The 23996-nt window shown below is 35.9% G+C and overlaps 1 protein-coding gene across 8 annotated transcripts in view; it reads right to left on the reverse strand.

Moving 5' to 3' along the window:
- Positions 1–23996, reverse strand: part of ANKRD28 (ankyrin repeat domain 28) — a 168519-nt gene that overhangs the window by 80955 nt on the left and 63568 nt on the right. For 4 of the 8 annotated variants that reach the window (XM_055137225.1, XM_055137223.1, XM_055137224.1 and 1 more), the window contains 2 exons: positions 17064–17147; positions 4696–4774 (listed from right to left, as the gene is read on the reverse strand). In XM_055137225.1, the coding sequence (XP_054993200.1) occupies positions 4696–4774; positions 17064–17077 (93 nt within the window). In that variant the 5' untranslated portion in view covers positions 17078–17147. Of the gene's footprint in view, positions 1–4695; positions 4775–17063; positions 17148–18225; positions 19896–23996 lie in introns of those variants that run through there. The other 4 variants (XM_055137227.1, XM_004603812.3, XM_055137226.1 and 1 more) reach the window with 4 other exon arrangements.

Here is a 23996-nt window from a genome sequence, read left to right on the forward strand (position 1 = left end):
CATTTCTTGCACTTCCCACTCCTCCTCTCTGGCAACCACCATTTTGTAATCCACTGATGGTTCAGTAACATGTTGCTTAATCTCCACTGTCAGTATTTTTCTACTTTTATATAACTAGCTTAAAAAGATGTTTGATATTTTAATTTTCAATTTATGAAGAATTGTTTTGGGGGCTAACACATGGTCTATCCTGTAGAATGTTCCATGAACACTTAAGAAAACTGTTTTTTTGCTGCAGTTGGACAGAACATTCTATAAACATCTATTAAATTCATTTGTTGTAATGTGGTAGTTTAAATCTAATGTTCCCTTACAAAATTTCTGAATAGATGATCATCTGTCCATTGTTGAAAAGTCTTAACTAAATTCTGATTGTAATTAGTTTTTTACTAGTTTGCTAATCTGAACAGTAATCTTCTAAATTGCTGATTTTAAAGAATTTTTTGGCTTTAGGACCACACTTTGCTGTGCTCAGGGCTTACTCCTGGTGGGCTCAGGGACCATATGGAGTGTCAGGGATTGAAAACAGGTTCGCCAAGTGGAAGGCAAGCATCCTATCCAGAGTACTGTAGCTCCAGCCCCCAACTGTAGATTTTAATACATTTGATACTATGCACAGTTCTATAGTATTCCTACCAGCTATTAGTTTTATGAGAATTTTTGATATAAATAATTTCCTAAGAAATATTTTTGAATGCAACTTTTATAAAATTATTAAGAACCAGTTTTTCAAAAAAGTAACAGTGAAGGTAACCATATTTATCCAAATGGGGGGAGACCAACCCTATGTAGGGAAGGGAGGTGCTAAAATGATCCAAGGGGGGCCTTGGAGTCCTAAGTGAAATTAGGGGCCATGTAAAATTGTTTGCTTAAGTAAGGCAGCCTTCCAAGGGGCAGTGAGCAATTTCTTTCCTGAGAACAGGATGGTAGTCCAATTAAATTTGGGAATCTCTGGACTTTTATGGTTAGGGACACATTCATAATATTCTATCTTCTTGTGTATTAGAATTCTTTTATGCATAACTTATTCAAGGTCTCATCATTTACTCAGCGTTTCCTATTTGCAGTTTTAAACTTTTAAAAAACGTATTTCAGAATTCAGTAAGAATATACTTCCTCCATCAACAAAACATATCAGGGCAGGAGAGAGTAGTATAGGGGTTAGAGCACATGTGTGCGCCCAAGCCTGGTTCAATCCCTGACACGGTATTCCCTCCAGCCCCAGCATCATCAGACGCTGACTCAGAGGCCCAGAGACCTACAGCACTACATACCTGGGCCCTCACATTAGTTTGGACAAGAATAGCTAGGAGTGGCCCACAGGTTCTCTAGCACTGCTTGGTCGGCCCCATCAAAAGAGTAGGAACTAAGGTATAAATAAAATCTATTTTCTATCTACGTTTAGCAAGACTGTAGAAATACGCCCTTTTCAACCCCTAACACTACCCACAGATGATTTTTAATTAAAAAAAAAAAAGTTAAAAGTTAATTTTTTCCATTGTTGCATCATTTCTGAATGTGACTAGATTTCAAAGTGGGAAAGGATAAGTTTTGTTTTTTTTCTTTTTGGGTCACACCTGGCTATGCACAGGGGTTACTCCTGGCGGTGCTCAGGGGACCATATGGAATGCTGGGATTTGAACCCGGGTCGGCCGCGTGCAAGGCAAACGCCCTACCCTCTGTGCTATCGCTCCAGCCCCAGGAAAGGATAAGTTTTAAATAAAGCTTATCTAAGGTGTAACAAAAAGACACATTCTAATATTAGGAATTTATTGGTAAAAGTAAATAAAGCTGAGAGAAGAGAACGGTCGCTTAAAAAAGCAATCCAAATTTTGGACACTTAATATTAAGGTAAGAAATAAATTTCTAGTTATCTTAACTATCATATTGTTTGATTATTCAAACCTATGAAATTTATTTTATAGCTGACCCTTCAAGAACATAATTTTGAACTGTGTGGTTCCACTCACACATATTTTTCTTGTAAATAGATCTTGTAAGTTTACAGTAACATTGTAGTATACACTATAGTACATTTCCCTTTTCTATTAAGTATTTTTACTTACAGTTATCACTGAAAAAATATATGGTTAATTTATGTTTTCATTTATAAGTATAGAAATGAGGTTCCTGTCCAGTGGAAATCAAGCTTGAATTTTAATCTGGCTCACCTTACTTGAAACCCAAGTTTGGTTTCCCTTTATTTCTAGAGAGAAACACAGTCTTGTTATTAGACTCCTCAAACTTTCCCTCAGGTAGGAAGCTTGAGTGGCATCCAGAAAACACAAATCATTTGCCATTATTCCTTTTCCACTTAATGATCCCCTCTGACTCCACACCTGTATCTCTTTCTGTCCAGTCCCATTTTCTTAATTCCACTAAAACTTGGGAAACTGAAACCAAGAAGTGAACAAATTTATGAAAAGAAGAAAGTGCCAAAACTTAAGATTGTTAAAAATCATATGATTATTCAGCAAGTGTTCACAATATTAGGTATTCTAGATATTCTAGCCAATTAGGAATATGAATATTATAGAGACCAAAGTATAACTCTTGCCTTCTTGCAGTTTACACTTGAGCAGGGAAACAATGATAGGAAACAAATAAAATTTTACAAGGAAGTCAGATAACAAAAAGTACTATGAAAAAATACAGGAGAGAGAAAGTAAAGTGGTGGCAGTGCTAATGCCACTGTGAGCAGGAACAAGTTCACAAATGGGGTAGTAGTCAGGTAAGAACATGGGAGAGCTAAGGTCTCAGACCAAGAAAACAGCAACTCGAGTTCCCAGACACAGAATGAGAACAATGGCATTAGAATTAGGTGAGGAAAAAGAATAGAAACTAAAGTCAGAAGAAATTTGAAGAGATAATGCACAGATTGAGATAAATATAAAACCTACATTTTTATTTTGAGAAATGTTTTAATTCACTTAGAAATTTACTTTCCCCTTGAAAATTAACTATCAACTCATTATATTTAAAAATCCTTTTCAAGGACAAGTTGGAATTACTTTTTATACACGTATGCTACTTTAATTTATATGTTATTAAAAGGAAAATAGGCATTTCCCCAACTTATTCAAAGGGATTTAAGCAGTCTCTCAAATTCTTATTTCAAAGTCAACATTTGACACTATCATATCCATAAACTCGTATCATGACTGATCAAACTTAGAAAGACAGGAACGTCAACCCTATGTAATCAACAACATTCACACCATCTCTTTAAAAAGAGATTAAGGGCCAGAGGAAAAGCTAAAAGCACTGGAAGAAGCTTTAGCCCTTCATCATCCCCGAGCACTGAGTTGGGAGAAGTCCCTAAGTACAGCTGGGTGTGCTCAAACACCAAACACCCCCCCCCCAAAAAAAAAGAAAGGAGGGATCACATCAAACATTGATTATTTGTAAAGTCTCTTTCAGGTTTAAAAAATTTTAACAGAATTAAAAAAAAAAAACCTTTCCAATTGAGTTATATAATTGTTCTGCCCAAATTAAAGTACTTGAGTGAAGTTTGTGCTAATATTATTAAAATGCAGAGTAGAGGTCACACCCAGAATTCTACAGCAGCATTATTTCTAGCATATGTAAGACCCTGGGTACCCAGCTAAGGGAGAGGAGGAAGAGAGAGTGAGAAGGAGGGAAGAAAAGAGGAGACAAACTGTATCTTAGACAATGTTCCTAAAGAAAATTTTGTAAATAAACCCATGTAAATTCATATACTATTCCACTAATTCATATTAAAGTAGAAGATGTCTTAATTCAAAGTAGATAAGAATTTTAACTTTTTGAACTGCTTTAATTATAAATTTTAGCTGAAAACTAGTGAACCAGCATTCGGTACAAAATTCTTTAAGGAAATATAACAATGAACTTATTAATGTAAAAAATAGTAAAACTATCAGGTTAACTAAATTCACTTTATTCAATTCTACAAATCACAGTTTATGAAAAACAGTTGTTTTTAAAAAGTAATTAATATTCAAGAGAGAAATTCTACTACTACTACTACTATAGATCTCCAATCAAAATTTCTTTCATTTCATTTCATTATGTAGATTTCCCAAATACGCATAAGCAATAGAACCACAATTTCATCATGTTCATACATCCCCAGCAAATACCGTTTTCAACAATATGGGTACAACAATAATCCTTTAAGTTCTGTGTGACTGCCTATTTAAGACTGCAGGCAGTCTGACCACAATAGGAGCCATTCTATAAGACAGGTCTAACATTTAGAAGTAACTAAAGAACAAGGAAAATTTCTTCTTAAATTATTTTATAGGTCCCTGAATAGATTAAAGTTATGTGGAGACTTAAATCTTACTAATGCCACGTTCAAAATATACCTATAATCACGTAATTTATTGCACCCTCCATTGCCCTAGGTCTTGGCCATCTCCCCCTTGGAGAACTGCCTCCTCCTATCCTAATAACTGGGCTGAGGTCTACTTGGAATACTCAACATGGCACCATAGAGAATGACTATCTCTACCCAACTATTCAAATTTACATCTTAATTTTTCTGTAGCATGTATTGTCCTATAATAACTATGGAATTTACTTGTATTGGTAAATGCATGCTCAGAAGTTGTAGAATTAACAAGTTTAGCTTATATGAACAAATATAAAGAAATCATAAACTAGACTGGATAAAAATGCATTTTGTGCTCTGTTATACAGAGATTACTATACCAGATAAAATAAGCAGTTCAATAATTTCTGCATCTCCAAGATAGGCAGCAGCATGTAGCGGAGTTCTCTTTTCATTGTCCTGTGACAGAAGGAAAGGTGGGATGTTAACTTTGATACACTTTCAGTGAAGAAAACTTAATGACCAACTTACTACTTTCATACTTCTAGTTTGTGAGTTCCATTAAACAGTTCCATATACATTTTAGAAAAAGACCAAAATTCTTTTGAGCTTAAAAGGAAAAGAACAAAGAACAAAAAGTTTTATGTAAAATACAGAAAACATAACTTCTTGGCATATATTTAAATAAAGTATCCATGCTGCTGATAAATATCTTCTTTAACTATTTCCCCCATATATTTCTACTGTCTTGAACTAAGAATCTAATGAAATCATTCAAACATTATCCAGAGTATATTTATCAAAATTCTGTGTGAGGATGGGTGTTGGAACACTGACTGAAACTCAATCATGAACAACTCTGTAGCTCTGTATTTCAGTGATTCAATTTAAAAAAAATAAAAGAGAGAGAATGAAAAACTTGTGAGTACCCACAATGGTGGAGCAAATATTTTTTAATATTTGAAAATGTCTCTTTAAAAAATTTAAAAGTTTTTCTTAAATTTCCTGCTAATTTTGTCTTTTGCCCTAAAATATTTTAATTACTATACTTGTAAATACATATTCTTCCCCAAAACTCTAGTTTGAAAAGACATTTGCACTCCATAGTCATAGCAGTATTATCCACAACAGCCCAAATCTGGAAATAACCCAAGTGCCCGAGAACAGATGGATAAGTAAAGAAACCATGGTACACAAAAACAATGAATTATTATCTGGCCTTAAGAAAAGATAAAATCATGCAATCTACTGGTAAGTGGGTGAATCTGAAGAGTATCATGCTGAGTAAATTTAGTCAGAGGGCAAGAGACTTAGATCTCTCTCAGCCGGAGAGATAGCACAGTGGGGAGAGTGTTTGCCTTGCATGTGGCCGACCTGGGTTCGATTCCCGACATCCCATATGGTCCCCCAAGCACCACCAGGAGTGATTCCTGAGTACAGAGCCAGGAGTAACTGCTGAGCAGCTGAGCATCGCTGGGTGTGACCCAAAAAGTAAAAATAAATAAATATAAATAAAATAGAATTGCCCTAGCAACCTCGACCACTAAGATCCAGACTTAAAAAGGAAAGTCCTGGGGCTGGAATGATAGCACAGCGGGCAGGGCATTTGCTTTCCACACGCCAACCCAGGTTTGATTCCCAACATCCCATATAGTCACCTGAGCACCGCCAGGAGTAATTCCTGAGTGCAAAGCCAGGAGTAATCCCTGTACATCGCCAGGTGTGACCCGAAAAGCAAAAAAAAAAAAAAAGTGGCAAAAAACAAAATATGGAAATCTGGCGCATTTTTATAGGCTTAGAGTTTGAGGAAAGGGAAACTTAGAAATGATACAATTTACCATTGCATCAAAAAAGACAAAATACCGAAGCAGGAGAAAGATCCACGAATTGAAAGCTAGAAGAGATTTTGAAAAGATACTGAAGACATGGAGAAACCAAAAGACATTATGTGTTCACGGTTGGGAAAAAAAAAGTCCATAAAATGGCCATTTCATCCTAAAGTAATCTACCAATTCCACATTATCCCTTCTCAAAGTAGTAATGGTATTCTTCAAGTAAACAAAACAAACAATTCTAAACATTTTGTGGAACCACAAAACCCCAAGTAGTCAAAATAATTCTGAGAAAAGAAAAAGGGTGAGTGGAGTTCATGCCCAGTTCAACCAACTTAATCAATGGCTGAATAAAAAAATAAAAAAGATGCATTACTTTCCCCAACTTCAACTATATGACAAAGATAAGGTAACTGGATGATATAGGGGGGAAAAAAAATGGAATTTTAACAGAGAACTCAAAAATAAAACTGCACATTTACGAACACAAATCTACAATAAAGAAGTCAAATCTGTTACAAAAAAGTGAAGGAAGCCTCTTAAGCAAATGGGAGCTGGACAAACTGGACTGTCTCAAGCCAAAAATACTAAACTTTATCACTACTGAACATCGCAAACAAAAATTCACTCATAGTGGATCAAATATATTCAACTCTAAACCTCAAAAAACAGTTGATCATTCTAGGATCTCACTAGAGATTTATCTAGACTCAGCTCCACTCTCCTTTCAGTTCCTTCTCTCTCTCTCTCTCTCTCTCTCTCTCTCACACACACACACACACCCCACACTTATGCAAAAACAAGACTACATTAAGCTATAAGACTACATTAAGCTATAAAATTTTACACAGAAAAATCAGAAAACAGACAACTTAGCAACTGTGAGAAAATATTTGCACAGCATATGCCTGACAAGAGATTAATTCTCAAAATAAAGAGCTCATACAATTCAACAACAAAACACAAACAACTTAGACAAAAGACCCAAACAGACACTTCACCAAACAGTCCAGAGACACTGAACAATGTCAAATATCACTCAACTACCATTATTAAGAAAAGCAAATCAAGACCACAATGAGATACCACCTTAAGCTCTAAGAACGGCCCAAATTAAAAGTATAAAGACATAGGCTGAAGTGATAGAACAGAGGACAGGACACTTGCCTTGCAACACAGGTCTGACCACAGCACCACATATGGTCCCCTGAGTCCCACCAGGATCTCTGAGCATAAACCAAGGAGTAAGCCCTAAGCACTGCAGGGTGTACCCCCGCCCCCTTCTACTCTCAAAAAAGGATTAAAGACATAAATATTGACAAGAACAAGTAGAAAAAGGAATCCTGACTCACTATTGCAGTTAATAAAAATTGGTGCAGCCACTATGGAAAACTGTATGGGAATCCTGAAAAGCAACACACACGTAACTCAATATAGTGAAGGTCATGTATAAGAAACCTACACTCAAAGGAGGGGGGAAGACTTTCTTTAAGATCGGGCACAAGGCAAGGGTACCTACTTTCACCACAGTTATTGAACACAGTAATAGATGTTCTTGCCACAGCAATTAGGCAAGTAAAGAAAAACAAAAAAGGCGATTCAAACTGGAAAAGTTACACCTTCACTATTTGCAGCTGACATAATATTATACACTGAAAACCATAGACACCACCAAAACCAGTAAGCCAATACAGTAAACTAGCAAGCTACAAAAATAAACACACACACTAAGCTATTAAGTCATATGCAAATAATTAGAAAATGAATGAAAACAAAGCAATACCCACCCCCCAAATAAGTTAATTAACAATTGTGTCAAAAAACAAGTGCTAGGAATCAACCCAAAAGAGAAAGACTATAAGATAATATTAAAAGAAATAAAAGATAAAAAGAAATGGAAGAATATGTCCATATCCACAGGATTAGAAGAGTTAACTCTGTTAAAATGCTCACAGCATAAGAGAGTCAAAGCCCTATAAAAATTCCAATGACATTCTTGAATGGCATAGGAAAAATACTAGTAAAAGTTGAATGGAATCATAAAACTGCCTGAGTAGTCAAAGCAATTCTGAGAAAGAACTAAGGTGGAAGCTATAGTAACAAAAACATTGTGGTATTGGAATAAAAAGACTTTTAGAAAAACAAGTAAATTCTCAGCTGCACGGACAGTGACTTTAAAACAAAAATAATAGGTTCATTAAGTTGAAAAAGCAAAGTCTCTTAAACAAATGATAGTGAGGAAATTGGTTAATCATAGAGAAAATAATGAAACTGGACTCCATTTCATTTCAATTGTATTTAATACCATATTACAAAATGGGTTGAGGAACTTGATATTAGACCCAAATCCATAAAATTCTTTATAATACTGACTTCAGGTGTCTTCACCTTACTGCAAGTCCTTACTGCAAGAAGATATATGTAAACCTATCTTCACTACAGTGCTATCTACAATATAATACTGAAGTCAGTATTATACTGCTATTAATTATATTACGAGCAAAGAAAAAAATAAAACAAATACGATTACAGCAAGCTAAAAAAATGTCTGCACTACTAGAAGAAAGGCTGAAATAAAGACACCAGTGGAGTAAAGTATTTGTCCACCGTACATCTGAAAAAAGGCTAATACCAAAGATATACAGAGGAGTCACAAAACGCAAATATACCAAAACAAGGAAAAAACATTTAAAAATAAGAAAACGTAATGACCAAACGCTTCCTCAAAGAATATAGAATGGAAAAGTTTCCATTCCTCAAAGAATGGAAAAGTGTTCATCGCCACTAATCATCAGAAGAAAGCAACATAAAACAATGATTTTGTATCACCTCACACCACTGAGAATGCCTTCTGTCAAAAAATCTCCAAATAGTGCTGACAAGTTTCATTTTCACTAAAAGGGACTCTCTCACTGTTGATGGGAATATCATCTGGAAAAACAGACTGTCTCAAGAAATTGAAAACACAAATATCAGGGCCAGAGAGATAGTACAGTGGGTGGGCACTTGCCAAAACAGGTTCAGTTCTGACACCACTTATGACCCCAATCATAGGTGGGAGTCAGGCCTGAGCACCACCAGGTATGGGTTCCCAAACAAAAATACTACCATATTACCCAGAGATCCAGATCCCACTTCTTGGCATCTAACCCAGGAACATGAAGTCCTTACTGCAAGAAGATATATGTAAACCTATCTTCACTACAGTGCTATCTACAATAGAAAAGATAATGGCTAAGATCTGTGAACAACCTAAATGCCCAGCGTCATATAGATGAGCGGATAAAGAAGATGTACACAATGGAACACTTTTCACCACTAAGGATTCAATTTAATCTTTTAATACAACCTAAATGGAGTCAGAGGATGTTATGTTAGATTAAATAAGGAGAAGAACAATACCAGATGATCTCACTTACAATGTAATATATATGTATAACGTATAGAAAGAAAGGAATGGCCAAAATAAAAACAAAACCCTCGGACTCTGACAACAAAAGAAAAGTTTCTGAGACTGGGGAGTAGGGGAGAAAACGATGAGAGGACTAGAAGTGACATAAACACAAGGGTGTCTTAGGCACTTTGATGGTAGTAGATGTGCAATTAACTTTGTATATTTAAAGAATACCATCAATACCATACCACCCCTAAAACCAAAGAACTGTGAGTTGGAGAGAGAGTGTAAGACTTACTAAAGTGCTTGTATTGTATACGGCCATCCCGAGTTTGGTACCTCACAAGGTAAGCATCATTTCTGATTTCTGAGCAGAGAGCTAGGAGAAGGCAGAATACTACCCTGGCCTACCTCCTCCCATCCCCCAAAGAAAAAAGAAATGTGATGCTAACTTACTCCTTGAAACTTTGTAATATTATAAAACAACGATAAAAGTTTAAAAAATGAAAAATCTACAACTCAATTAATTTTCATCCATGTTCTAGTTTGGCAATATCCTACACTGGTTTCACTGAACAACATCTTGTTTGTGAAAGGCACTGCCTTCCATTATAACTTTCAAACATAAAACCATTTTGTCACAAAACAGAATATATACTCATTTATGGATCTTTGTGGCATAATGTTGATGAGCAAAATTTAAGTATCTGCACTGGAATCTGGAAGCCCTGATGAAACGGGAGAGGTGCTATTCCTAAGTAGGAGGACACTACCGGGAAATTCTCTCGTAGGGCAGAAACTGAAGAAATAGTTCTCTCTTCTCATGTCATGCTCCACAGAAGCCAGCTGAGAGCTGGGTGGGTATACAAGATGTGTTTCAAGACTAGTAACTGTGAGACCCAGACCGAGACCCTGAGAGCAGCCGCACATGAATGGCTCCTCCATTCCTAAAAGACCATGATCCCGAGGCCTAATGACTACTTTGGGCACACAGCAGCTTCTTGCGGAAATGCCTCTAAACTGTGCACTAAGCTACAGCCCCATGCCATCCCAGGAGGGGAAAGGTTTTTCTCTCTCAACTTTTCCTTTCCCAGTGGTGTGGCAACCGCCATTTTATGGAGCCCACTAAGTGGAGGTACAAGCTTGCAGTGATGAGAATTCTGGCATAAATTTCTCTGGACTCAATTACAAAAATACCAGTAATCCAAAACCACGCAGCCACAAAAGTGGCCATGCAACCTCATATGCTCTTCATTCTCAGTAATGGAAAACAAATTATCAAATGATGCCTTTTCGGCGGGTCTGATTTTGGGGGGAAAATTCCAACTAATAATAGTGAGTTTTCTGTTGAAATATTGAATGTAATCAAAGTAAAGTGAAAATCATCAGCCACACAGGCGGGGGAGGGGAGGTGGGATGGGAGGTATACTGGGGTTTTTGGTGGTGGAACATGTGCACTGGTGAAGGGATGGATGTTTGATCACTGTATGACTGAGGCTTAAACCTGAAAGCTTTGTAACGTTTCTCATGGTGATTCAATAAAAAATTAAAACAAAAAGACTAATAACTGTGAGCAGCCACCAAGACCATGTACAAACATACAGATTTACAACACAGAGTATCAACAATCTCAGGTAACGGAGTGAAGAGGTTTTTAAAAGCTCGGGAAAGGAGTTGAGTGTGGTTCAGTGGCAGTGCACTTGCTTTATATGTATTAGGCCCGGGGTTCAATTCCAAGCACCCTCTCCTCTCCCAACCTCCACCCAAAACCCTTCAGCATTAGCCCAGAAACATCAATAGCTTGGTATACTGACAGTGAGCAGAAGAGACATGTGGCCCAGCAAAAGATCTGAAGATTAGAGCACTTCTTGTTAATTTACAGAAGACAAAAGAACACTGAAGGCTGGGGGTGGGTGGAAATTCATACAACCTTTGACAGCTTAGTTTATTATTACTGTGTTAAGTGGCAAAATACTATCAAAGTAGTGATGAAAACTAATTATCTGCTTTTGTGATGAGTATGTATATATAGTAAATGTGTGTATATTTGCTGACCACTTCATGTAGCAGAATAAAATCAACACTTTCAGTCATCCCCAGAAAGTTTTTTGAAAGATGGCGGTAATTTGAAGACTACTATAGCAAAACTAATCACAAGACACTCTGAATAACACACCATATATGAACTCAGAAACATGTAAAATACCTATATTTTAAAAAATAGTTTTGATACTATTTTCAATTAGTATATTGAAAGATATACTAATTCTTAAACTTATTTTATAAAAGCATCTCTCAATCACAGCAGAAGCTGGCAATACCCTGTGGCATATTCCATATGCTACAAACAGTAACAATAACAGGTTTCATTCCCCTGATCCTGAAAGAGTCTTCAATCTTTGGGAAAGACGAGTAAGGAGAGGCTGCTAAAATCTCAGGGCTGGGACAAATGGAGACGTTACTGGCACCCACTCGAGGAAATCGATGAACAAGGATGATAGTGATACAGTGATCTTTCAATCTAAGTTTTCCTTGCTTTAAACACTAAAAACGGTCTTAACTGAATTATAATTACTCCTAGTTAAATAAAACTTCAAAAACATTTTATTTAGTCAAAAATATGGCACCAAGAGAATTGTGATTCATTTGCAATTGAAAATATAATAGCATTTGGCATCATGAAAATAAGAATTATATTTAAACCAGTTTAAAGGTAGAAGTCCACAAAGCACAAACATAATTTTTAGAAAGAAAAAGTCAGGGGCCGGAGCGATAGCACAGCGGGTAGGGTGTTTGCCTTGCACACGGCCGACCCGGGTTCAATCCCCGGCATCCCATATGGTCCCCCAAGCACCGCCAGGAGTAATCCCTGAATGCAGAGCCAGGAATAACCCCTGAGCACTGCTGGGTGTGACCCCCCCCCAAAAAAAAAGAGAAAGAAACAAAAAGTTATTTTTGAGCACTAAAGATTTGACAAAATAAAAAAAAATTCTTTCTGGTTTCTAAATTCCCCAATTACTGTCAAATCTGACACTGAGTCAAACTCCAGTTTTTCTACACTTCCTGATCCTGGAGATGTTTATCCTTTTTAATTTAATTACTTCTTGCTGAAATGAAGCTAGTTATCTACTAATATGATTCCTATAAGAGTTAAATTAAGAATGTTTAGGTTTTTTACTGTTTAAAATTCTCTTAACCCCAATTCCTATCATACTATCAACTTCTACTTGTAAAATTAATTTCCTCCTACAGAAAAGTCAGCTCTTTCCTCTAAAGTTGTAATGTACATTATTTTGCATAGCATTGTTTTATTGACTCCGAGGGAAAAGCTTTTAATTACTATTATTTTTGGTACATAAACCTAGACCTACAAACTTAAACTTCTGGGCAAAATAAGTCAAGTTATTATTAATTTTTAGAGCATGCTAAATTTGGGGTGGGCAAATACCCTAAATGTCATAAACATAACCCCATATATTTTAATACAAAAGATAAGTCAGTCCTGAAGAAGTTAAAAAGGATTTACTTTCGTGTTCAACTTTTTAAACACATATTTAATAGCTCTTTATGAAAAATATAATTGTATCACTCTGTCCATAAACTTTCTGACTGTTTCTCCTTTTTGGTTTCCAGTGCTACTTCCACAAGTGACTTTTTCTCCCAAAAGTTCATTTCTACTGTTTACAGTCAATCAAAAATCTTCTCTTAAAAAAAATTTGATTAGGCAGATTACCTGAACAACTATTTCCCCGTTATTCCTTCTTATGAAATGCTGATTTTCTTTAGACATGTAACAACAAACTAATTAGTGAACATGAGAAACACTATATTCTCACTCTGGGGAACGAACAATGATTGAGCTAAACAAAATTTAGTCTCATTCTACCTTTGCTGTTGTGCTGGTTTAGATGGGCTTAAAACCAATGAAAACCTGGGGTGCATTTGTGGAACTTCAGAAAAAATCTCAGTTTGATTGGGAAAAAAAGGGGAAACAAAGTACAAGTCTTTCCATTTCCTTTGCTTAGTTGTCATAAGTACTACATTAATCTCTTTAACTAACAGTACTCTCTTCATTGTGAAGAAAAAAACAAGTTCTTTTTATTCAATTTGATATTTTTGATGAGGAGGATAGGAGAAGCACACAGGCTTCTGCAAAGGTAGTGTGTGCCCCAGTACACATCCCAGCTTTAGACATGAAAGTACACATCTCAGGAGAGGAGACTCGGGCGACACTTGTGCTCGGGCACCACATGGCCACAAACAGCACATGGGTTTGGGCTGTATATGTGCCAAAAAACAAGAGTCTTGTTGAAAAACAAAATATAAAAACAACACATGCAGAGCTTGGACATTACTATCTAAACCAACCCCCAAATCATCTAAGTAAGCTCTGGAATAATTATAGAATAAAGCCTTTTTTCCTTTTTTTTTTTTTTTTTGCTTTAGAGTGACTTTTAGTGGTCTTTAGGGATGACTCCTATGGTGCTCAGAGAACCACAAGCTACTGTAGGAAAAGTGAACTGGACTCAGCTTTGTCCAAAGCAAGTGCCTTAACTCCTGTACCATCCCTCTCGCCCCAACAAATCTGTCTTAAGGTCAAGTACTTGTGGCCCAAAGCTTCCAACTAAAAAACTTCAGTAACTTCCTATGAAATCATCTTATCTCACTTCTACAATAGAATATTTCTCATATGAGAAATATAATTAGGTATATTACTAAGGTGTATTACTAAGAACAAACTTGGTGTGTACATACATATATGTATGTATATATAATTATATATGTACAGGTACACACACACATATATGGACAGAGACAAACATGAACATCATTTTTCTTTGTAAAATGAAATTCCATTTCAACAATAGTGTTGTGGCATGACTGGGGCTAGAACGATAACAGAGCAGGTAGGGTTTTTGCATTGCACACAGCCAACCCGAATTCAATCCCAGCAAGCCAAAAGGTTTCCTAGGCCTGCCAGAAGTGATCCCTGAGCACTACTGAGTGTGGCCCTAAAACAAACATGTCAGTATTTTTCAACCAAAGCTATAAATGGAATCTAAAAAAGTGAAAAACCCCAGGAGGAGCAAACAGATTGGTTGTTGTCAGAGGGAAGTGTGTGGAACAGAGTTGGTAAAACAGGCAAAGAGGATGGGCAAGAAGCATAAACTTTAAGTTATAAAAGAAGTCTGAAAATATAATGTTCAGAAAGTGGCAATAATTAATACCATACAGCATATCTGAAAGCTGCTGAGCAGTCTTGAAAGCTTTCATCACATCCACAAAATGCCTACTCTGTATGGTGACAAATGTTAACTAGACTGATTGTGATCATTTCTGAATATATGTAAATATCAAATAACTATGTTGTACACCTTAAAATGAATGCACTATATGTTAATGGTGCCTCAATAAAAAAATAGGATAACGAACATAATTGAAAATAAAAAGAAGCCATGAAATAAGGGAGAAGAGTCTGATGTGCCGGTCCCTGCAGGTCCCTGCAGCGTGCAAGTGTCTCCCATGCCAAGGTTCCACTCCCAGCACCTGGGTCCCCTAAGCCAGGTGTAACCCCTGTCTACAAGGTCTGGTTCTCCCCCCCCACACACACACAAAAACAAAAACACAAAAAAACCCACACAAATAAATAGCAAAAACAAGAAAATCCAAAAACATGAGAATTAAAAGCAGAGAAAGGAAGTTACAAGTAGAAAACTGTAGAGGCTAAAAACACCTAAGGGGGTATGGAAGGCTTGAGATTCAACATACACTAGTCACACGTAAACAATAATATCCAAGGGCATGACAGCAAGATAAACTGATGTTCAACATGTTCTCACCAAGTTTTAAAATTTAGAATAACTTGATTAATATAGCTTGGCTACAAGACTTTGAAATGATAAATTATTCAGGTTATAAATCCAAACGTGCCTGCTCAAGCAAATCGATGAACAATGGGATGACAGTGCTACAGTGCTATAATGCAAACTTCGTAGCCATCTCAAGGTGTGAGTACTATAATACAAAATTTTAAAACCAAAACTAGAGCTAAAGTATACTCCCTATGATAACTTTCTGTCCTAAGAAAAGCAGATTTGTCTAGGACACCCTAGAAACTCCACTTTAGTAAAATGCTACAGTCCAGAGATGGTTCAGCGACTTTTAAGAATGTGCCTGGCAAACACAGAGCCACAAATTCAATCCCTATGCTTAAATGGCAAGGCAAGATTTGGGATTTACAGTGAAGAGCAAATAAATATATTGCTTAAAAAATAAAAATAAAGTAATCTGAATTAGGTACACACTGCTGATACAAACTTAAAAGCAAACCACTGTGGAAGGCATAAAATATGTAATGACAGCATTTTGATAACCACCCAATGTCAGGTCATTTTACTAAAAGGGAATTAAAACTTTTAAACATGGGGCAAATACTTTGTATGAAATGTAGACATGACTAACAATGAGCAGTCATAACAGAACTGCAAAAAAAGGAGGACAGATGAGACTCTGACGTGAGCTCAACAGGCAATGGCTTTCTAAGTACATTCATCTGTTTTGGTGTTGCTAATAGCAACTTGATTAATCCTGACCAGAATCAGACTATGAAAAATATACATACAACTTTTATTTCCATGAATCTGATCTTACATAAATTATGTTAGTATCAATTTAATAAATTTAAAAAGCTACTGGTGACTGGAGAAACAGAAATTTCCTATATATACAACTCCTCCTAAAATCCTTCTTTGTGTCAATCGTGAATGTCAAATCCATTACATCTTTAAACTTGAGGACTTTTTAAAAAAAGATCTTTCTTTACTGAAAGACTCAGACCAGACTGTGTGTACAATTCCTGGTATGACTACAAAAAGCAAATCTGATCTTATAATCAAGTTAGATATAAATTTAATAGAAATGTCTCCCCCCCCCACCCGCCAAGTTCACATAAAGAAACATTGGGCTTCAGAACTAGTAGATAGGGCACCTGTCGTCAACCCCAAATGGTGCCCTGAGCACCTCCAGGAGTGATCCCTGAGTGCACAGCCAAGAGTAATGCCTGAGCAGGTGTGGTTCAAATAAAATCAAATCAAAAGCATACACACACATAACAAATATCTCATTTTAAAAAATGCTGAAGGCTCCTAACAGTAGAGACTCAAGATTTCTTCTATCAAATAGAATTCAGCAAAAGAATATAAGTATTTAAATATCATATACATGCATATAAATTACCCATAAATACGAGACTTTAGAATAGGAAAGCAAAATGTTACCAATGCTGAATCTAAATGAAGGATATATGGGTGTGTTCAGAGTAATTCCAAAGCAAAAGGCTGGGAAAGAAAAGGACCCTCACCTGCTTCTACTTTTGTTGTTCTAGCTATGACCCTAAATATATGTTTAGTTTCTTCCTTTCTGCACCAAGACCTTTGCTTAAAACAACTTTACAGACTTACATGTCTTTTAAATAGAAAACAACAACAATTAAAAGCTTTTAAAAGAGTGAATTAACTTTTACCTGAAAATTAACATCTTCTTTCTTAAATATTAGTGCTCGAACTTCATCAGGATCTCCATTAAATATAGCTTGCACCAATGATGGCTGAAACACAAAAGTGAAATAAAAATATTAATCACTCACCAAACACATTTCTAACTTTTAAATATAATTTTTCTTCTATATTTTAACAGTTCTTTAGTTTTTGACATCAAACAAAATTTTCATAAAGTCAAGCTGTATTAAGGATAGGATTCCTCCTCTGGAAAACAAAAATATACCTTACTAAATATAATAATTTAGTATGATAAAGATAAGATTTTTTTAAAGAATGTTTATATAGATGATAAAAATAAGTCTCTTTCAAATACAACTGTGATATCTCAAAACTGTGGCAACCAAATTTGTCAAATAAGGAGTTCCTCAGTTCGTCCTGTGCCCATGAAGGCAGACCTCCTAGAAAAGTTGTTTGGGGTATCAAAATACCGTGCACAATTTAGCATTACTATATAAAAATATAAAATTATAAATTCAAAGAAAGACTATATTATATAAAAGTATAAAATTATAAACCCAAAGACAGACAATTTGGCAGCTGATAAAATTCACTACTACTCACAGACTAAAAAAATATAAATGAAAGGCAAACACGTGCATTTCTAAATAATACAATTTTTTAATCAATGATGTGGCTTCTCTGTTTCATAAGAAACAAATTGACAACAGCACTAATAATTAAGCTACGGATGAAGTCTGAGTTTTTCCATATAAGTCTTTGCGTAAATACCCAAAAATTAACTACAGAAAAGGTACTACTTCAGTGTTGCAGGCAGCAATCAATCTTTCCTAAAATTCTCTTTACATCAGCTTCTTTAACCACAAAATAAAAATAGAAAGCTAGTTGCCATAACTACTATTCTCAAAACTAAAAATCCTTTTTGGAAAAAAATGTTTAGGAAATAGGAGGTAAAGTCTGAAATGATACATTAATATATGAAAAAGTAAAAATCGGAATGTGTTCATTTTATATGCAAACAACACTGCACAGTACCCACACACCAATATTGTTTTAATTTAGGTTTTCAATAAAGCTTGTGAAAACTAACTTAAGTTTACTCTTTAAAAAAAATAAAATTTACCCTACAAGTTCAGTAATATACAGTAATAAACTCTCATATCTTACCAATACATTTCCAGGAGGTGGAGAATGTAGGGATTTATTTTCCTGTGGCAATTTAGAAATGAATGCAGGAGGTTCATCTTCTACCTCCTCCAAAACAACAATACACACTCGACTCATTCGCTCTCTTAAAATAATAAATTCCAAGCTATGTGATAAAAGTCACAGTTGGAAGCGCACAAGTAGTTTTTCCTTCTCTTCTGTATAATACTTAGAATCATTCTCTGAATAGCGCAGCTGATTTTTTAAAGTTAATAAGCACTAGCATAAAGACTGAAGTTTAAAATCATGACCACATAACTTATAACTTCCTAAAGCAACAGAATTCTATTATTTTCTGTTGGATTACTTAAAAGAAATTTCCCAATGTTACAATAAGTAATACTGCATTCCAGTACAAGCTCATTTAAAAATATTTTCCCTGCCAAAATAGTAATATTGCTGTTTCACAGAAATTGACTTGCATAAAAAGATCACTGTTTTTGATGACAACACTACACGATGCAGAATGAAATGAGAAACTGCTGTGACAGAGATGATTACAGCTATACCCACACTCTTGCCTGCAAGGTCATATAGTTACCAGTAACTGGCTTGCTTAGAGCTGAAAATTAAAAATAAAATCTCACTATTCTGTTTCCACTTCTAATTTGTCTTCATTTCTTCAGCTTCAATGGCTTACTGTAGATACTATCCAGAGGCAAAAAAATGCATCTAGAGCCCAGCACAAATTCTAAAAATGAAGCTTAGAGGTCGACAATTCTCTCTGTGTTTCGGAAAGAAAAAAGCAACTCTGCATTAATAGCAAAGCTGCAGTACATTTACATGTGATGAGTCAGACCACAAGAGACAATAGGACTCTTGGTACTAGAATACAGCCTAATTAATCCAGATATCCCATATGAAAGAAGAAACACAGATTGCTTTATTCCCATCGATAGCATAAGCAAGGCAGAACATTCATTCTTTCTCCATCAGGCAGTTGTCTGTGGCTGCTCCGGCAAAAGGGCACAGGCACCAGGCAGAAATGGTGTTAGCTGAGAATCCTAATAAAGCAGGCAGGCTTCGAAAGAATTAGAAGGTATTTGAGCTCAAGTTACTGCTTCAGGCTTTTCACTTTTAAAAACGAGGGAGAACCCCCCCAGTAGTTTATCATTCCAATGTTTCCTTTGATCTCCACATGAATACAGCTTCCATTAAATAAAGTCTTCATTCAGAGGGAAAAAACAGCAGACGGTGCATCTTCTTTGAGCCAACTACTTTATTCAGTATCTGCCTCTGTGCCAATATAGTTTCCTTCCACTGTGAAAACCGCTACACTTATCCTTTTCAGTAGATTTCAGATGCTTTCCTGTTCCTCAGATGATCTTGCAAAATGCCACCTCCAAACTAGAAGGTCGTTTAAAAAATATCTGTAAAAACTCCGGATCGGCCACACTGAAGCATTCCACTGGAGCAACAGTCTGAACAGCAAAGACTGCAGAACCGCAGGATGAAATGCCTAGTAATGCTCACATGTTACACTTACCAGAGATCTGAGCTACTGCTCAGGATGTGACTTCCTCTAGCTGGTGAAAAAAAATAGTGCGTTTGGACAGCCTTCACAATTAGAAGGTTCATGCCAGTTCTGTGACTAATTCAGATCAAACTGAAAATTCTATAACTGAAAAATGAGTGCGCTTTTAACATTTTCCACTAAAAGCCACAAGGAAATCTGGTGTACTGCCTCTGCTGACTAACACTGGTTTTAGCAAGTAAACAATTCCAAACTGCTTAACTGCTTTCGTATGTTACAATATAGCAAATGTTTAACCCTATAAAGACAGCTACAAATTATGTCTGCAGTGAAAGCACAAAATTAGATGAACGCAAAATATTTTATGAAAATATAAAATCATAAACTTAAGCCTTTATTCTTATTTTACTAAGATCAGTTTAAAAAAAAATCTACCAAACGTATTTCATTTTCAACATCAAAAGGTTAAATAAAAGAAAAATTTAGAATTTACCAACAATGTCTAAGTCACTGTACTTAATCAAGTCATACTGTTTAAAGGAAAAAATTAAAAACTCACAGTATAGAAATACAAATTCTAAAATCCATGGATCACTCGAAATTTCACTACAGAATTAAGTTGCTCTGCTTTCTGTTCTAGAAAAAGGATGAAGTTTCAAATGTATTACCTGGCTACATGAAACAGCTGTTTCAAGTTCTTGTTGATGGGATATGGCTCAACTTTAGAACACTTGCTTTGCATGTGTTAATTTCAAACAGTATCATCCTAATTTTTTGTTTCCAGAGAGTGTGCACCTGCGCACAATCATGCCAACTACAATACTAGATCATAAAAGTGACATTAAAAGACAGGTAATCAAGAGCCAGAGCAATAATACAGCAGGGTAGGGCATTTGCCTTGCATGTGGCTGACCCAGGTTTGATTTCTGGCATCCTATATGGTCCCCAAAGCACCACCAGGGGTAATTTCTGAGTGCAGAGCCAGAGCTAGGAGCAGTAACTCCTTGAACACTGCTGGGTATGGCCCAAAACCATTTAAAAACGTGGGGGAGGGGGCGTGGGGGGGGTGAAACAACAGGAAACATACAATGGTTATTTTAAGTTTAGGAAGTAAATGAATGTGCAATTTGTTTGTTTTGTAATTTTTTCAAAAAGATTATTATTTGGAGGGGGGGCAGCAGTGCAAGGTTACCTGAGCTTTAGTTCATCTATGTGGCTTGTGCCTTGCATTACTGGGGTCACTGGAACCACACAAACGGCATTCAGAGAAACACACGGCGCAAGGAATTTGAAACCTTTTGAGCTATCACTCTGATCTTCCCCCACCACCCAAAAAAAGACATTTTTTCTTGTTGTGTGGGCCAACAATGGAGGTATTGGGGGGGTATATATACTGGAGATTGAAACCAGGGCTTCATACATGTAAAGCACCAGCCTGAGCCTCGCTCCCAGTTGTTTGCTCCCCAAACAACTTATTTTTCTGTGGATATATAAGAGTAGGACTCTCTAACTCTAGCATAGCTCTAACAAAATACTAAAAACTCGTAGCTGTATTAAATATATATGAAATCGTTTTAAACCCAAATCATACAAATACACACTAAAATATTGTTTCCAGGTTAAATTTAATCTTAATATTTGAAATATGTGAAAATGAAACCATGACCAACAATAATATCCTATGTTCCATCTTCCTAGACCCTTCCCCTTAGCATAATCTTTTTACATAGATATTTTAACTTGTTCCAAAGTAGCCAGTGTGTAAGTCTGCCTACTTACACTTAAGCAGGTACATCTTGCTTTTGTTTTCCTCAGGCTCACACTAAAACAAAGGGCATAGCAGCCTGCCTGGGGTTCAAACTGACAGGATTATTTCTAATTATTATTTCTAATTGTGTCTTTGGGCAAATTTTCTGAACCTAAACTTCTTCATACTTGGAAAATAAAAACCTTTACATTTACAAAAAAGATCTAACAGAATAATGATTACAAATATAAACTTCGTAGCCACACTGCCTATACTCTGATCCAGTTTCCCAAGAATAAATCTAACTGTAACTTTTCCCTCTTGTTTCAGTACCCACTGAAGTAGCATCTTCAACCTTTGACACCTGCAGACCTTGCATATTAGGTCAGCAGCTGTTATAAGCAAGGAGGTAGACTAACAGTTTTTAGCTTTTCTGTATCTATGAAATGGCAATCGAAGATCATTTATTAAATAACAGAAAAAGAATCTACTGCATACTGTTACTCAAGGTGAAATTTAAAATAAAATGAAGATAATTATTAGATGTAATGAGTTAATAAAATCAAGGCTACTACAACTCTCCCAACCCCCTACGTGTCCCCTTACTATGAGGAAAGTCACACTGGTGGTATTTTGAGATCCTGTTAAGTCACCAAGTCTCACCCTTTCAGGTCTCTTGAGATCCTGCTAGAAACATCTTTTATACACCAATGGCCAGAGAAGTGCTACTGGATTAGGAAAGGGAACAGAAAATATCAGCAAGAAGTAGAAGTACATGTTCTTTCATTTTCCACATTCTCTTTCGCCCAATGAATGAGAAAATACTGGTTTATAACATATAAGTAAATAAAAAATATTGATAAGTATTTTAATTTTTATTAAGATAAACACATCTATTGCTTTATCAACATATAATTTTATATCACCAACTGAATAAGATAAACCCTAAACCTCAAAAAACTCAAATTTAAAAAAGAGGTTGATAAGTATTTAAGAAATTAGGAATGAAGAAAGTACTTATGATAAAAAATTATTGACAAAGATTTTATGCAAGCACAAGCCCAAAAGTTTTCAGTTATACTGAAATACAGTTATACAGTAGTGAGAGGATTTTTTTCCCTTTAGGTTGTTATTTAAAAGGCAAAATTTTAATAAACCAACAAAAAAAATTTTTTTTTCTTTTTGGGTCACACCTGGTGATGACAGGGGTTACTCCTGGCTCTGCACTCAGGAATTACTCCTGGCAGGGCTCAGGGGACCATATGGGATTCTGGGAATCGAACCCGGGTTGGCCACATGCAAGGCAAATGCCCTACCCGCTGTGCTATCCTCCAGGGCCAAAGCCAACCATTTTAATCAGGACAGCTTCACAATCTTTACATTCTTTACACTGAAATGTACTACATCAAAGACTTACTGCTACAATTCATTTATGTACTATAATGTTGATTTAAATATTTTAATGAAAAAACTTAAAAGTCCATAAAAACTATTTTAGGCACCTAATTTTGCTATACCAGAATATTTTGTTTTCTTATACAATAACTTCTCATCTTAACACTTAAATTCAAACCCCAAAATCATCTCTTACAAACCTGTTAACTCCAATGACTATGAAAGAGTAAAACATTTTACTTAGGATATCATAAGCAGTTACTCTGTGCCATACTAGCCTACGTATCCAATAATTGAAAGAATGTGATGAAACACAGGAGATTATTTTTCTTTGGGGCCAAATCTGGCAGTGCTCAAGGCTTACTCCTTGCTCTATGCCCTGGAATCACTCCTGATGGGGCTTGAGGGGCCACACACAAGGCAAGTATACCTTTCCCACTTCGTATCTCTCCAGTGGGGTAAGGAAGTGGATATTTTCAAAACATTTCTCATAGATTAAAAATCTTGAACAATGTTCTTGAATTATGCCCCAATTGTCTGTACACTTTAGAAAAAGTCTTGAGTATGGTATGAAAGAAAAATCAAGAAATAAGTGCTTCCAAAACTACTGGTCAAATTTCCTTGATCAGCAGAGCCACTGAAAAAAGTCACTGTAATTTAAATAATATATTCAAAATCCATATAACATCAGAACATCAGACTGAATCTCTCTGCACACACTGTTCTGATGATTAATTATTTGGGTTGGTGGGGTACATATACACCCTGCAGTGGCTGGTGGGCCATGTGGTGCGGGGCTCCTGTGTACAGAACATGTATTCCAGGTGAATCATGGTGAAGCCTTTTTTGCATCGCTGTATCTCTGATGCAATGCGTTTATGAAGATGTCTTTTTAATCTTTACCAAAATGACTAATGACTATTACTGAAGTCAAATGGTTTGCACCCACTAACCTAAGGTATAAAATCGTAATTCTTCTAGCTTAATATAGCCAGTATTATATATTTATTAACACACTTATTACATGCTTTATCAGGAACTTTTTATTTTTTGAAAGAGTCTATATTCCGAACCTATTTTTCCCATTTTTCATGTAACTACAACATTTAGTTCATG

Source organism: Sorex araneus, chromosome 4 (genome assembly GCF_027595985.1).
Source record: "Sorex araneus isolate mSorAra2 chromosome 4, mSorAra2.pri, whole genome shotgun sequence".
Classification (NCBI taxonomy): Eukaryota; Metazoa; Chordata; class Mammalia; order Eulipotyphla; family Soricidae; genus Sorex; species Sorex araneus.